Here is a 14,537-nt window from a genome sequence, read left to right as displayed (position 1 = left end):
CTCTGGGGCTCCCGTGGTGATAAACTGCAGGGGCTGTGTGCTGTTACCATAACTGCCTGAACACCACCATCATCACCTTATGAGGGCATCGGGGGCAGAGACAGATCCTGGGCTGTTTTCCACAATTTTCAGTTATTCCAGCTACATCTGAAATGCCTCACCAGTTCTAGTAACGCAAAATGACTCGTGGCTTGAACCTCCAAGTTTCCTCTTGATTTCACCAGGAGCTTTCTTGCGTATGGAGAGTTGGGAGCACCTGCCTACTGTTGGAAATTTCGGCTTTAAATGCTTCAGCACTTTCTTGCAAATCCTTGTCCAGGATCCTTCCTATCAGACATGTGTGGCACCCAGCCCTCCAGGGCCATCCGTGATCGAACCCAGCAAATGCAGCTCTTCACGCTGCTGCTGAAACGTGCTTAGAATTTGCCTGCCCAAAACAAACCACGAGAAGGGAGAAGACTTGTGTGTCTACAAAACCTTAACCCAGAACGCCAGTTTCTGACACAAGCAGCCGAACCCAAAGTACTGTATTTATTGGGATTTCACCCATTTCTGAGATTCCTTAGATTGCCAGTGCCACAGACCCCCCAGATGGAGCCAGGAGACCGAGGCGCTGCCGTCCATCACCTGCTACCTCATCCAGTGATGGGGCTCTTTATTTATTTATTTTAGACACTGATTTATCTGCAGGCTCCCGTGGAAACTGCATCAGTGATAAATGACGAAAGCTCAGCAGAACCGAACGACGGAAAATGAATTAGCTCGTGCGCTGCAGCCCCAAATGGGCCACGTTTTGTATCCCTTGTTTAGTTACCGCCGCTCTGAGGACCTGGGGACGACACCAACGAGTGCAATAATGTTTCAGCGTGAAGAGACCGATTAGTCAGATCGAAAGGAAGAAAGGCATAAACAGCCATGCCATTAGGTACAGAAGTTGTGCTCCATGGCCCTGTAGCTGCAGGCTGTAGTGACAGGCCACCTCTGTCCCACTGTGCTGGGTTGTGGAGGCTTTTCGTGGCTATTTCTTGACTTGCACAATGCTGTTCGTTGGGGTATGTCAGGGAAGTGCAGAGAGGGATTTGCTGTGCTGTTTATGCTTCTCCTAATGATGTTGAGCAAGTTGAAGAAAGAAGGCTGGGAGTCCAGAGCAGGCTCTCATCTCATTGCACTGAAATCCTGCGATGCTCCAGCTCCCCGGTGACGTAGCTACCCTGGCCGGGTACCTGAGCACCCCTGTGGCCAACACTGCGCCTTCACTCAATGCAGTGCTCCCAAGGAGCAGGGAACCTGCTGCTGCTGAACTGCCCTTGAGACAGGAGCTGCATGTTGCCTTTGCTCCGTTTGGGATGCTGATATTAAAGTGGTGCATCTCTGCCTTAATTCCGCCAGTGCCCTGCCACTGCCGACACGCTGGGAAAAAGTCGTGATAGATGCTACAAGGGTAGCAGCAGATCATTCCTACTGAACTGTGTGCGTTCATCTAGATGGATTGAGACCGAACAAGATGTAAAGAGAGATTATGTATCTGAGATGCATTAAAATTTCCAGCCCCCGCCTATCACCACGAAACAGTGAGGTTCCAGGGTGAGCGTGCGAGTGACGGCTGAGCAGAGCCCACAAGGGCAGAGGCGCTGGCTCAGGGCACAGAAGAGACTGGTGTGACAGTGGCCCTCGGTGCAGGGGTGGCCAGTGGAAGCCGAGGGCACAGCACTGGTGAGCCGGGTGCTTCGCTCATCACGTCTACAACAGGGGAAGGGAAGGGAGCTGGCCCTGACGTAAGATTTATGTTCTCGCATTTGCTCGTGGCTGATAGAGTGCCTCTGGTTAGTATACGTTGCAACAGTCAGGGATTTAAGAAACAAAAAAATCCGTGTGTTTTTCCTTGTTGCTATGTATTCCTTCTGTAGCAGAATATTTCTGTCTCGTTGCAAAGGCACAGCACGGTCTTTCTGTGCGGAGAGCAGGGAAGGCAGAGCTCTGACGGGGCTTCCACAACCGCTCCTTTAAAACACCGTCTCTGTTCTTTTCTTTTAAGACCCCAGCCTCACGACGTGCGCAGACCCCGGTGTGCCTCTTTTTGGGATGCAGAACAACTCCCAGGGCTACCAGGTACTGTCACGGCAGCAGGGTCCCCTCGGCTGCCCCCCGGTACTTGCTGGGATTATTCCGTGTCTGATTGTAATGGGGATGAACGTGTCCTCCCGTGAGCAGGACATCCTGGCGTGCTGCATTAGACCTCAGAGTGCGTTTGTATGGGATTAACCAGCAACGCATTATTTATGATATTAATTACAGTGCTAATTAATAGTTATTAGTGTAATTAGTATTCACACGGGAGGCATCGTTTCCATTAATTTTCAGACCAAATTCTGTAGGTGGTTTTCATAATCGCACCTTCCATACAGTATGAAATCAGTGGAAAGGAGAGGAGGAAAAAACCCGAAGGAATTCCCCGGGGTGCTCCATCTCCAGCCTCCGCTGCCGTCCCAGTGGATGCCCGTTCCCTGCTGCGACGGGGCTAGGATAGTGGATTCCACGCAGCCACTCCTGCCAGAGTGGCTCTTTTGGGTTTGCTGCTAATTAGCTATCTTAATCCTGGGGTTTAGCGTATTCATTCTAGTTTTTAATGAATGCTGAGACACTGTAGGTCAGCCTGAGAGCCGCACGCTGCAGGGGACAAGGTGGTGGCTGGAGCAGAGTGCTGCGGGGCTATGCTGCCTCTGGATGTGGTACCCTGGGGGTCCCCGGGAGCACCCATGGGGTACAGCCCGGCCGCAGGGACAGCCAGGAGGTGGCCCGCACAGTACAGCCTTGCTAGGGAGGATGGGGAGGGTGTTCAAAGCTTTGCTTGGCAATTTTATTCCAGGATATTTTGGTTTTAAAGCAAATCCAGTTGGGATAACGGGGCACGAGCTCCATTGTGGGATGAAATAATGGTAATTTGGTGGAAATCAATTGCAAAAAATGCGGATAGTCTGCAAAAAGCATGCCGCAAAAATGTCGAAAAGTCAGGTTTGGGTTTTGTGATCCTCTTTGCTGTTCACAATCCGAATTGGCAATTGTAACGGGGCTGCAGGACATTTGTTGATGCTGGTTATACTGAATATCCCTTTTGGCAAAAATCTCAGCCCATTCTGACAGCACCTGTGTTTGATGCTGGCTTTGGTTGTATTTTAAAGACAAAGCAGCCTCGCCTCTATCACTAAAAGCAGCAACCCCCTGCACAGCTACGGGCTGCAGCTTCCCAGGGGCTCCGAGAGCTTTCTCAACACCAGGGCAGTGAGGGCAGAAAGCAGGTGACTGCCCTCTCCAGCGTATAGAAGATGGAAAATGATGGGATTTTTGGTATTAAAAGTATGGGTGAATCCCATTGCACTGGGAAGTTCAGCGTTTTATCTCCTGTGGTAACAGTGTTAAAGGAAAAATTCACGCAGCTGTGGGTACCACTGGGCTTGCTTTAATCACAGCTCAGAATTGAGGGGCAAAGAGCAAAGGGATGCATCGCAGCTTATATACCCTTATCAAATCATTAGCTGATGTCTGAAGTTTTTAGAAGTTTCCTTTAGTCTCGTCAGTTCTGTGAATCCATCACCTGACTCTGTCCCAGTTGATCCATCTATTCGGTTCCAGGCTCCGCCTGGGTTCCAGGCTCCTCCTCGGATCGTAGTCTTCTTTCTGCCTGCTTTAACTCACACAATCCTTCAAGCACGCTTAGTCTTTGGATATTCATCTATATTAATTTTTATAAAAACGGAGAGCACTTGCGTACACCAATTGATCATCTATTGTTTCTTTAGTCTCCCGCTGATTAGCTTGACTAAGTTTTAAACCAGCCTTGGATTAGGGCTATACAAGGGCCAAGGCCTGGTTCTGCCAGTTGGCAGCTTCAGCACTTTAAATTTCTTAATTCAAAATACATTTTCTTTAATAAACAGGTGGGAAGCATCATCTTTTTCAAGTGCCAGAAGGGGTACCTGCTGCAGGGCTCCACTACCAGGACCTGCCTGCCCAACCTGACGTGGAGCGGCGTGCAGCCGGATTGTGTCCGTAAGTCTCGGGAGAGGTTTTGACAAAGGAAACCGGTGCCTTTGCCCAAGCTTCAACTTGTCGCCTTGTTTTGTCACTGTGCTTCACTGTGCCAGCTCTGAAGAGCTGGTAATTTGGGGAGGTGGGGGTGTGTGGGGCTCTGATCATACATATTCTTGAAGAAAAGGGAGATCACACAATTCCTTCTTTCCTGACATGACTACATCAGCAGCCGCTCCTGATTTCAGATGATTTTTTTTTTCACTTGTCCCTTCCTCAGAGACACAGTTTCAGGTGAGACTTTGTTTTGTGCTTCCAAAACCGCATTTGATGGCGGCAACGTGAGCTCGCACTCCAGGGACCGATGTTTAACATTTAGCCAGAAGGGCTCTCCGGCAGAGCAGTGTTTCTCCTCATCTCTAAAAACATTTTGCTCTTTCTTTTAAGCTGTCTATCATCTTTTCCTTGCTACACCAGAAGGAGCTCAGTTTAATGTATTTGAGTGGTAATATCCACCATGACCTCTGTATCATAAGTATTAAAAAGCTTTTTCCTCTCCCTTGTGAGGTTTTTCGGCTAACAAACCCTGTAGGTGCTTGTTCTGCGAGCAGCCCGACCAGGGCACCTGCCTTAAAAGCTCTTACACATAGCATCAGGGGAGGTGTGGGGGGGGGTGCTCTGGATGGAGCTGCCCATCCCTGCTGCTCTGGGTGCTGGCAGTGCATCCCTGGGTGCCCAGGCTCTCTGCCGGACGGGAAGGCTGCAGGGATGCCGCTGTGGCTCTGTGTGGGGTTTTGCTCCTGGTGCATGGAAATACAAGATGGTTTTGGCTTCCCCGTGGTGGCCAGGAGTGCTGAGTTGTTTATCTCCTGTTGTAACCGTGGTAAAGGAAAAATTGGCGCAGACGTGGGTACCACTAGGCTGTAGGTTCTGTGTAAAGCCGCCTCTGTCCGCGGCACGGAGCTGGATGCGGTTCCAGCTAATGAGAGCTGAGCTGCCACGACCCCATGGGGCTGGGGGCTCATGGCCGGGGGTCCCAGACCATGTGAGTTGGGGTCGGTCTCTCAGCTTCCTGCGTTTTGCATCTCATCCTCTGTAAAATGAGGATGAAGATTATACCTCCTGAAGGCTGCTGAGGATTTGTTTTCATTCATGAGCAGTTGGAGAGCCACAGAAAGGGCAAATTTACAGTGTGGGTGAGAGGGAGCGTCCCAGCTCGGTGATTTATTCATTTTGTGTCGTAACTTCTCAAGGGAAGCGGTGACACATTTACAGCAGGACCTCGTAGAGCGGTGCGGGCTCTGGTGGCAGGGAGCTGGACAAGCTCAGCTTCCATTTCTGTGGCCAAATCCTGAAAGTTATTGAGTAATTTTAGGCTTTTATGACTCACACGCTTCTGAGGACTTACCGAGTGATCCGATGGACAGGTAGGTGCAAGTTACTGGGAGGACAGTGGTCCTGGGAAGAGAGATTATACAAAACCAGCACTGCAGTGCACTCACTGGAATCACTGGCTTAACTGCCTTTGCAGGACATCAAGACCCAGTCAATTTTCAGTCCACAAAGAAGCCTGGGACATGGTTCTGGTGCTGGAGTGCAAAGGAAGAAGGTGTCTTCAGCATCATCTGGCTTTGGCTTTTTTCCCTTAAAAGCTAGGGATGGCAGAGCCTGATTTTCAGTTGATGGAAGCTGGGGCCGAGCAAAGGATCCCCTGAGAGCTTTAGCCAGACAGAGTGATCTAGCCAGCGAAGCACGGGAAGCAGTCTCATTAATTCATCCAGCTGGGGAAAATCTAGGCGTGACATAGTCTCCCTCAGTGAGCGAAGAAAGCTTTTGCTGAAAAAAGCTCTTCTAAGAGATTTCTGTCCCTGCTGACATCATGGCATCACTTTTCTGCCATTCGGTGTACAACTGGATGGTGTCTCTCATATCTGTTTCCTTGTGCTTTTCAGCTCACCACTGTAAGCAGCCAGAGACCCCCTCCCACGCCAACATCGGAGCCCTGGATTTGCCATCTCTGGGCTACACCTTGATCTATTCCTGCCAGAACGGGTACTATCTCACCGGAGGATCTGAGCATCGAACCTGCAAAGCAGACGGCAGCTGGACGGGGAAACCCCCCATTTGCCTCGGTAAAAGCTCTGAGCAATGCGCCGCGGGTTTCGCCTTTGCCTGCACCTCCGTGGAGGGGAGCGTTGCAGCCCCGGAGAGCCAGTGCTGCTCCTGGAGCTGCACCAGTACACCAGGAACCGTGTGGCTGCCTGGCTGTGGGGCTCACAGGGTCCTGTGGGGTCCTCCAGGGGCTGTGATAGCTAGGGTGGGGTCTGCCTGATGGTTTGGATCCGGAAGCATCTGCACAAGATTTTTCTTTACGCCATCCACCGTTTAGCCACCTGAGAGGCTTAGATCAGGAACACGGGATGGTCTGTTCTTGAAACAGAGCTGGTAGCTTCTCTGGACGCTGTGGTTTGGAGCAGCTGGCAGGGGAGGACAGCAAAATGAAGCTTCGTGCTGTTTGCCATGGGCTGGGCAGGAACCTGTCCCAAGCCCCCACACGCAGGGATGCGCAGCCACGTCACCCGTGTGAGCGATGCCAGCCGAAGGCTGTTCTCTACTCGCACCAGCACAAGTGTCTCAACAGCGTCAGGCACGGCAATACTGACGGGCTGATGTTTGCCCCTCTCTTCCAGCTGATGTCCGCCCCAGCGGGAGGCCGGTCGGCACCGCGCGGGACCCGCCGCTCGCCAAGGTGTCAGGTACCGTCACAGCGCTCGCTCTTCTGTGGGATGCGTTAGGACCAGACCTGGACCTTACTAGGTCCATCTCCTCCCATCTCTTCCCCAGGGCAGCCAGAAACCCGGCTGTTCCTTGCAGCACCACGTGCTGAACGCAGCCCACGTGCACCATCCTCTTCATGCTCCACTGGAGATGGGTGGGAGCCCTAAGGGAGCTGGGTACCAGCACCCACCTCAGGGCACTCCAGAGATGCAAGCCCTCTGGGATGTGTTACATCAGAGCTTTTTTTTTAAAAAAAAAAAAAAAAGGGTTTGGTAGCTTTTCCTAAGTAATTGTTTTCAGGGTTGGTTTGTTTTTAAAACTTTGGTGGCATTTTTTGTCAAAACAACAAAATTAAAGTCATCAGCTTGTTTGTTCTCCTTGGCTTTGTACTCAGTGATGGTAACACAGAGGGTGGGTGGGATTGGAGATATTTAAATACGTATTTGTGAATTCAAAGAAAGAATGGAATGTGCTCTATTTTGATTTCTAAAAAAAATGAAAATAAACGGCAATGCTCTTGTTTTTCAATGCTTCCCAAATTGCTGTGGTTTCTAGTGCCTGCTGATGTGTTTGCAAGGAATTCCCTTTGGAAAGGCTCCTACGAATACATGGGGAAAAAGCAGCCTGCGATGCTGTCTGTCACTAGCTTTGACCCCACCACCAGTAAAGTCAACGCCACTTTGATAGACCACAGTGGCGTGGAGCTCCAGGTGTCTGGTAAGGGAGACAGCGTGCTCGTTTGTAGGGATTTACACTCATCCTGTGCGGTACCGCAGAGCAAGGGGCTGCGTGCTCTGCTCCATGAGTGATGTTGATGCTCTGATTAAAGTCTCTGGTCTTTGATTGGACCAAGACAAACAAAATCATGTGCCTGAGTTTGCTCGGACTCTACCCGAAAGGTAGCTCAGCCCAGCCCATCGTCGGGGGTGGTGGGCTTGTAGTTTAAGATAAAACAATATTAAATGATGTGAGTGCTCCTTGTCCCTGCCCTCCCTGGAGCACCAGGGTGTTACTGATCCAGCAGCGTCACCTCGGTGTTACCAGTCAGGTCTTTTCCCATGAGCAAGATGCCTTTAACATCTGGGGCGGGGGGGGGGTGGGGATTGTGCGCCCATGGTGTGTTTCCCCGTGCATCCCACTGATGGGGTTGGGAGAAGTTGTTCGCTCTAAGGTGATGTGGTGACTTCTCTCCTCTCTCAGGTAGGAATTTAATTACTTCAAACTCAGAGTCATTGTGATCAAAAGATTAAAAGCCACTTATTTTTCAGGCATTTACAAGAAGGAAGACGTGCACCTGCTTCTCCAGGTTTATCAAATAACGGGGCCGGTGGAGATCTTTGTCAACAAGTTCAAAAATGATAAATGGGCTCTAGATGGACACGTAAGTGCTGGGGCACCTCGTACACAAAGCGTACCCACACCACTCCTCTCATTGCTGTCACAACCCTGGCTTTTCTCTTGCTGAAGCTGAGGGGATAACTCCCGTAGCTGGTGGCAAGATGAGGTTGCTATCCTCCAGTGACCTGCTTGCTGGAAGGAGACACAGGGCACTCTTCCAGCACATGAGATAACGTTACACGGCAGTCAGCTCTTCCATGCTCCCTTGCAGCTGTATGGGGTTTTGGTTTTTTATTGCCCTCTGGTTTGAAGCCTGTAAGTTTTCCAGATAACACTAAAGGAGAAACCAACATCATTACTTCCATTTTAACATTTGATGTCTGTTAAACACGGAGCTAGAAGAGCTTATCTTCCCTTATGGAATCAACTTCTCAGCTCAGTTTCTGTGTCTGGTAACTTCCCATGCCCTGAGAGATCTACTGGAGCTTAGAAGAAACTTGGGTCTGATTGACCCATGGCCAGCTGTAGCCCAGAGCCCTCACCATCCCTGTTGAATCAGCAGTGTGTTCTATAGTTTATTGCCAATGTTTCTTTTTTTCCTTCCTTTGAGACGTGAGAATCTTAAAAAGTCATTGAACAGTTAGAAAACATCGTGATTTTCTGGGGAATTGAATCAGATGAATCCGGCATGGCCCTGGAAGAGGCTGTGATAAGATGGGTGCTCAAATCCCAGGACAAATTTGGACAAATCTGTTGATGTGTGCTCTCCTGTCATCACAGGTCTCGTCAGAGTCTTCAAGCGGCACGTTTGTGTACCAGGGCTTTGTGCGTGGCAAAGGCTTCGGGCAGTTTGGCCTTCAGAGACTTGGTAAACCTCCTCTGGTTGCCACTTTTCCCCTTGCAAGCTGGATTTGGGTGGTAGGGGAGGTTTTCAAACAGGGAACGTTTCTCCTGTCCCTCTGGCTTGTAATTTTCAGCCTGCTGGGCCAGATCTTTATAGCTGGTTTTAAACCGTCGGGTTTAAGCTAACCCTTCCCAGCTGCTCTCCACACAGCGTTTGTGAGAGCTGGGAACCCCAAAACCAACCCCTGGGGTGAAGTGCCCTCATGGGGGCACTTCCATCCTGCATCCCACTCCTTCCTCACCCCCGTTCCTCCCCATGCGGGATGGACGCACAGCTCTGCCCTGCCTTGTGCTGAAATACCAAACACATTGAACACAGAATATTCTGGCAATGGGGGCGAAACCCACCCTCAGTGTAAGGTTTGTGGGAGGCGAAGAACACAACAACAGGATTTTGCATTTGGGAACAAAGCGAGGCATTTAAATGCATGGTTTGCTGTTAAGGCAAAGGCTTCGGAGCCACAAATAGCAGCTGGAAACTTTTTTCCTCCGCGTTGCCAGATGTCTGACCTAAAAGCCCAAGTCCCATTGCTACCACAAAAAGTGGCCTCCCTCTCACTTTGGGAAATCACAGAGACACTTGAGAGCTTAAACCACCCACGTTCTAAGCTCCTAAACATCTCTTAATGTGGCTTGAGCTCTTCAGTCTCTTAGGATTTTTGGAATCTGACCCTGGACTCTTTATCACCTTTATGGAGAATTAGATGCTCCTTATTGCAGCCTTTGAAAGTCTCCCTTAAAGCTTGACTTTAAGCATCCAAGTTTGAGCACTGTGGTAAGATAAATCTATTTACAACTCTCTTTAATTGCAGTGCTAAATAAATGATGATGTCTAAGCTAGGCTAGATCTCCAAACAATTCTTCTTGCAGCTCAGCAGCTTTTGATTACCTTTTACAGCAACACTTCTAACCATCTTATTCCGTTGATGAGGATATAACCTGTAACTCAAGCAAACCCCACTTTCCCACAGCGTTGTTTTGAAATGTGTTTACTTCTGCTGTGTTTCAGACGTCAGCATGATGGAAAATGATCCAGAATCAATAGGACACCATTTTGCATCAAACAGCAGTTCTGTGGCAGCTGCCATTCTTGTGCCTTTCATAGCCCTGATTATTGCAGGGTTTGTGCTTTATCTCTACAAACACAGGTAGGTTGCAGGCATGAGGCGAGTAGCTGAAACAAAGTCAGGGGGCTGGCAGAAATATTTGAGCTTCACTTAAAAGCAATCCCCCCTAGATCTGATTTCTCATTTAATTCAGAAGGTGAAAAAATAATGGAGCGAGCATGCATGGCGGGGCGAGGGTGTTAGGAGAAGCGAGCGTTGAGGGCTTTTATGACCATTAATAAGATTTGTGGCAACATTAAGTAGGATAAGGCAAAGTAAATTTAATATTTCAGCGTTCAGGCTGGCTTTGCATATGTTGTAAGTTAGTGATTTCTCCTGATCAATGTATGGCTGTGGAAATGTTGCTGCCCTGCAAAGTGTTGTGCAGGCTGGCGGCTCGGCAGAGGGAGCAAAGCCCGGGGAGCTGCCGCTGCTGCGGATCTATAGCACGATTTTTCTGTAGGACCCTTCTGCCTTATTGCTGTTCACCCTCTTCAAAAGCAGCTCTTCCCCTCCCACTGACTTCTTGCCAGGGCTGTACAGCTGCCTGCCGCAGGAGTAGCTCTGACCTGGCTGGATTTTCTCTCCGACACCCCGCAGGAGAAGACCCAAAGTCCCATTCAATGGCTATGCGGGCCACGAGAACACCAACGTCCGAGCGACGTTTGAAAATCCGATGTACGACCGAAACCTGCAGCCCACGGACATCATGGCCAACGAGACGGAGTTCACAGTCAGCACGGTGTGCACAGCCGTATAGCACCCGGCCCCTCCGCGGTGAGTGGGCAGAAAGGGGACGCGAGAGTGGGATGCTGCCCCCCCTTTCCTCCTGGTTGGGACTTTGTAAATGCTGTATGGAAGTGGTGGTTCAAAGGAGCACCCAGGGTGGTCCAGGAGATCGTCTCTGCCCAGGGCAAGACCCAAACCAGCATCCCTCAGTCTCAGGTGCTTGCTGCCAGTCGGGGCATGGCCTCCTGGGGACCGGTGACAAAGCAAATCCCAAGAGCCCTGTGGTGGGGGCAGTCAGCAGGTGAAGGAAGGAGTCTTTGGTGTGACTCCAGACAGGGTGTTTTGCACCCTCAGAGGATAAAGCAAAGGGGTTAAGACTTTTACTGCACAGGCACAGAGAAAGAACAAGTGTCATGAAAGTATCCTGTGGGTAGAGCACTTCTAGACGGGAACGTTCCCAGTTTGAGACGACAAAGCCATTAGCAGACTTTCCCAGCGTTTCCGTGTATATTAACAAGCTGTTTGCTTTTCTCTCGCCCCTCCTTTCCCATTGTCCCAGATTCCTCCGGGGTCGGTGTCTAGTGGATGATTGTGTTTCATTTCACTAGTCTCCATCCATTCCCTCCCCATCTCCCTCCTCCCAACTTCGTTGAGGCTGTGGAGAAGCTGCTACACCTCGTTGGACTTTGCGTTAACTCCTGAGAGACCGCAGGGGTGTCCTCTCGTCGTCCTCACCCGTCCTCTCCACCCTGCCGTGGATAACGAAGCCAACCAAAGGTCCGCTCCGGCACAGCTCGTCTCTCCCACCCTGCCAGTGGGGCTCAGCCCAGCAGGAGGACCTGGGGAAGTGGAGGGCCGGGGAGGCGAGGCAATGGGCAGGCTTTGACAACCTGCTCTTGGTGGTGTGTTCCTGGAGGGAGCAGTTGGGGTGTGCGGGGTCCCACCAGCTTCCCCCTGCTTTGGGAAGAGCTCGGACAACAGAGAGGTAAAAGCAGGTTGCACCACACAAGGTGCTGGTTGGGGTTTATGGAAGATACCGGTACGGGACAGGATGAGTACTTGCTTTGTCCTTATTCGGTTTCGTGGGTTATTTCTTTGTTGTTTTTTTCTAAGCCAGGGCTTTTGCAGAGGAAGAGTTTTCACATGGGACCTTTTCAGTGAGAAAAGCAGAATTGCGCAAGCTTTTCTCCTCTTCCCCCTATTTAAGTATCCTTTGGGCATTTTTGCTGGGTTCTTTCTGCCCCGTGTTCGTTTCAGGCAGCTCTCGGGGCTGGTAGGGAGATGTCCCCCCAGCCCCAGCCCTCTCCCAGCAGCTGCCAGTTTTAGCTGTGTCCAGACACCCTCAACAGGAAATTGCTGACGGACACAAAGGGACAAAAACCCCTTTAAAAAGAACTCTTAACAAATACTGGTTTCCCCCAGTTGCGTTCAAAAGCCTTTGCCCTTTCCATATTGATCCTCCAAATGGCAATGCAATAAGAGTTTTAATTTCTATCCAAAGCTGTTCCCTTTATTTCCCAGAGGCAGAAAGGTTGCCTTGGCTTTCAGGAGAGCAGATAAGACGGCTTGACATTTTTCCTCCCTTAGAAGAGAACGATGCTTTTGTGATGACACTGTCCTCCTCTAATAAAGAGGAGAGCTGCTTTTGTTGATTCGGGGTTTAGTCTGTTTGGTTTGAGTCACCGTTTCTTAGGCCAGGCTGGAGTCGAGGAACGCAACAGTGCCATCGCACCGGCTGCCGGTCGGGTGAAATCCCGCTGACGTGCGTGTCGGCGAAGCAGCTGCTCCTCGCAGAAAGCTCGAAGGGAAAATGGGATTAAAACAAATGGGGTGGCGTTTACATCCGTGCTTGCATCCAAACGCTGGCTTTCCCCCTACCTAATGTCAGCTGAGGTTTTGCCTAATGCAAACCACAGGGTAGTTTTGGGGTTTTTTTCTGTTTTGTTTATCCTTTTACTCCGTGTGTGTGCGCGTGTGTCTGTATATAAATATATATTATTTTTTTTACTTCTGTCTCTTATTCAGTGCTCTTAGGGTAAGCAGCGTCCTACAGCCTAATGGCTGAACAGCCAGCCTGCCAAAAAATGCCATCTCTGCTCTCCAAAGCACGCAAAGGTGCTCCGATTTATTCCTGAGAGGTGGGTGCAAGCGCATGGGTGAGCTGGAGCCCTGCTCCAGCATGGATGGGACCTGCTCCGGCACGGACGGGAGCTGGTGCGGCGCTGCCCGGTGGCCGTGGGCACGCAGGTGGCTCAGGGCCAGTGCCGGCCCATGTGCTGCAGCAAGGTGTGACCCCAGCTCATGCCAAATACAGGTGGGTGGGTGGGTTCACCTTCCAGCTGGTTATGGGACTAAATGCCTTGGGGTAGGCAGGCTGGCAGCAGTGCCTGCTCCGCTCTGGGCACCTCCAGCCTGCAGGAGATGTACCCCAGAGCAAGCTGAAGGGTAGGTGAGGAGACCCCAGCCAGGCTGCGGTGGGGTCTGGGGCCGAGGCATGTCTCCCCTCCATCAGTTGAGCGGCTGCGGTGAAGGCGCAGGGAGCTTCCTCCCCTTTACACCGGTGTAATGAGACCCAGATACCTCCCTGGCTCCTTGGCTTGCAAGTAGGCAGCTAGTTCCCAGCTCCAGCGCTGCTCTCCTGGCCCGCATCTTGCCCCGAGGTCCCTTCCAACCTAAATTATGCTGCAGCTCGCACCCTTGGCCAGACCCACAGCCCGTCCTCCTGGCCGTCGTCCATCCCCCATAACACAGCCGAGGGGTCAGGCTCCCTCGCCGAGCGCATCCCGAAGGATGACGCTGAACCGTTCTGCTGTAGCTGCTGCGCTAGTGCCAACAGCGGCAGTGTCCCGGCTCCTCTTCCAGTACCCAAATCCCAAACATCCAGCACCATCCCGCAACAGCAGGACTTGAATCTTCCCAGGCTCCTATCACTGAGCTCAAGAAAAACCTCTCCCAGCTGCGACCAGTGCCGAGCCCTGGGCACGCAGCGAGGAGGCGCAGGGATGCACACACAGGCACGCAGAGCCCGCGGTTGCTTTCAGACCTTGCTGAATCCCGCTCATCCCGTGGGATGGCCAGGAGAAACTTGTATCAAGGTGGGTAAAATGAACCCGAGGGGTTTGAACACCCAAGGCAGGGAGAAGGGGGGGGCTCTACTGAAACAAGACTTGCTGCTTTCAACCCATTAAGTACCATTTTCTGCTGTTGCCCAAGCAACAAAAGAAGTGGAGGGGGTGTTGTCCCATTTTTTTGCAAGCTGGCTGGGACCCGATACATGACATTCTCCATTCTTGTGCCCAGAGGACTTGCATTATGTCAAAAAAAAAAAAAAAAAAAAAAAAAAGAAAAAAAAAAAAGGAAAAAAAAAACCAGAAAAAAGAAAAAAAAAGAAAAAATCCCTCTTTTGTACAGAGATATATTTTTATGAATCAAAAGTTTGTACAGTTAAAAAACACAATGTAAATGTTTTTTCATTATTGTAGTAAACAGTAGTGGAAGATCAGCTTTTTTTTGTAAATGTAATAAAATGTATAAATATGGTTTACATAAAAGTGTAAATATGTAATCTATACATACACTTGGCTTGTCTGCAGTATATACAATTTAATTTATCTGTCTCTGTATATGAGGCTTTTCATTGTGTTCAGGCATACTTTA

The 14,537-nt window shown here is 50.5% G+C and overlaps 1 protein-coding gene across 1 annotated transcript in view; it reads left to right on the top strand.

Moving 5' to 3' along the window:
• Positions 1-14,240, top strand: part of CSMD2 (CUB and Sushi multiple domains 2) — a 161,582-nt gene extending 147,342 nt beyond the window's left edge. Inside the window, 10 exon segments of the mRNA XM_055704884.1 lie at positions 2,036-2,109; positions 3,936-4,047; positions 5,979-6,158; positions 6,717-6,782; positions 7,360-7,521; positions 8,073-8,185; positions 8,923-9,010; positions 10,055-10,193; positions 10,752-10,928; positions 11,440-14,240. Coding sequence (XP_055560859.1) covers positions 2,036-2,109; positions 3,936-4,047; positions 5,979-6,158; positions 6,717-6,782; positions 7,360-7,521; positions 8,073-8,185; positions 8,923-9,010; positions 10,055-10,193; positions 10,752-10,911 — 1,094 coding nt within the window. The 3' untranslated portion in view covers positions 10,912-10,928; positions 11,440-14,240.
• Positions 14,241-14,537: the final 297 nt, after the last annotated feature.

Source organism: Falco cherrug, chromosome 3 (genome assembly GCF_023634085.1).
Source record: "Falco cherrug isolate bFalChe1 chromosome 3, bFalChe1.pri, whole genome shotgun sequence".
Lineage (NCBI taxonomy): Eukaryota > Metazoa > Chordata > Aves > Falconiformes > Falconidae > Falco > Falco cherrug.
This window is presented reverse-complemented; position numbering and strand designations above follow the sequence as displayed.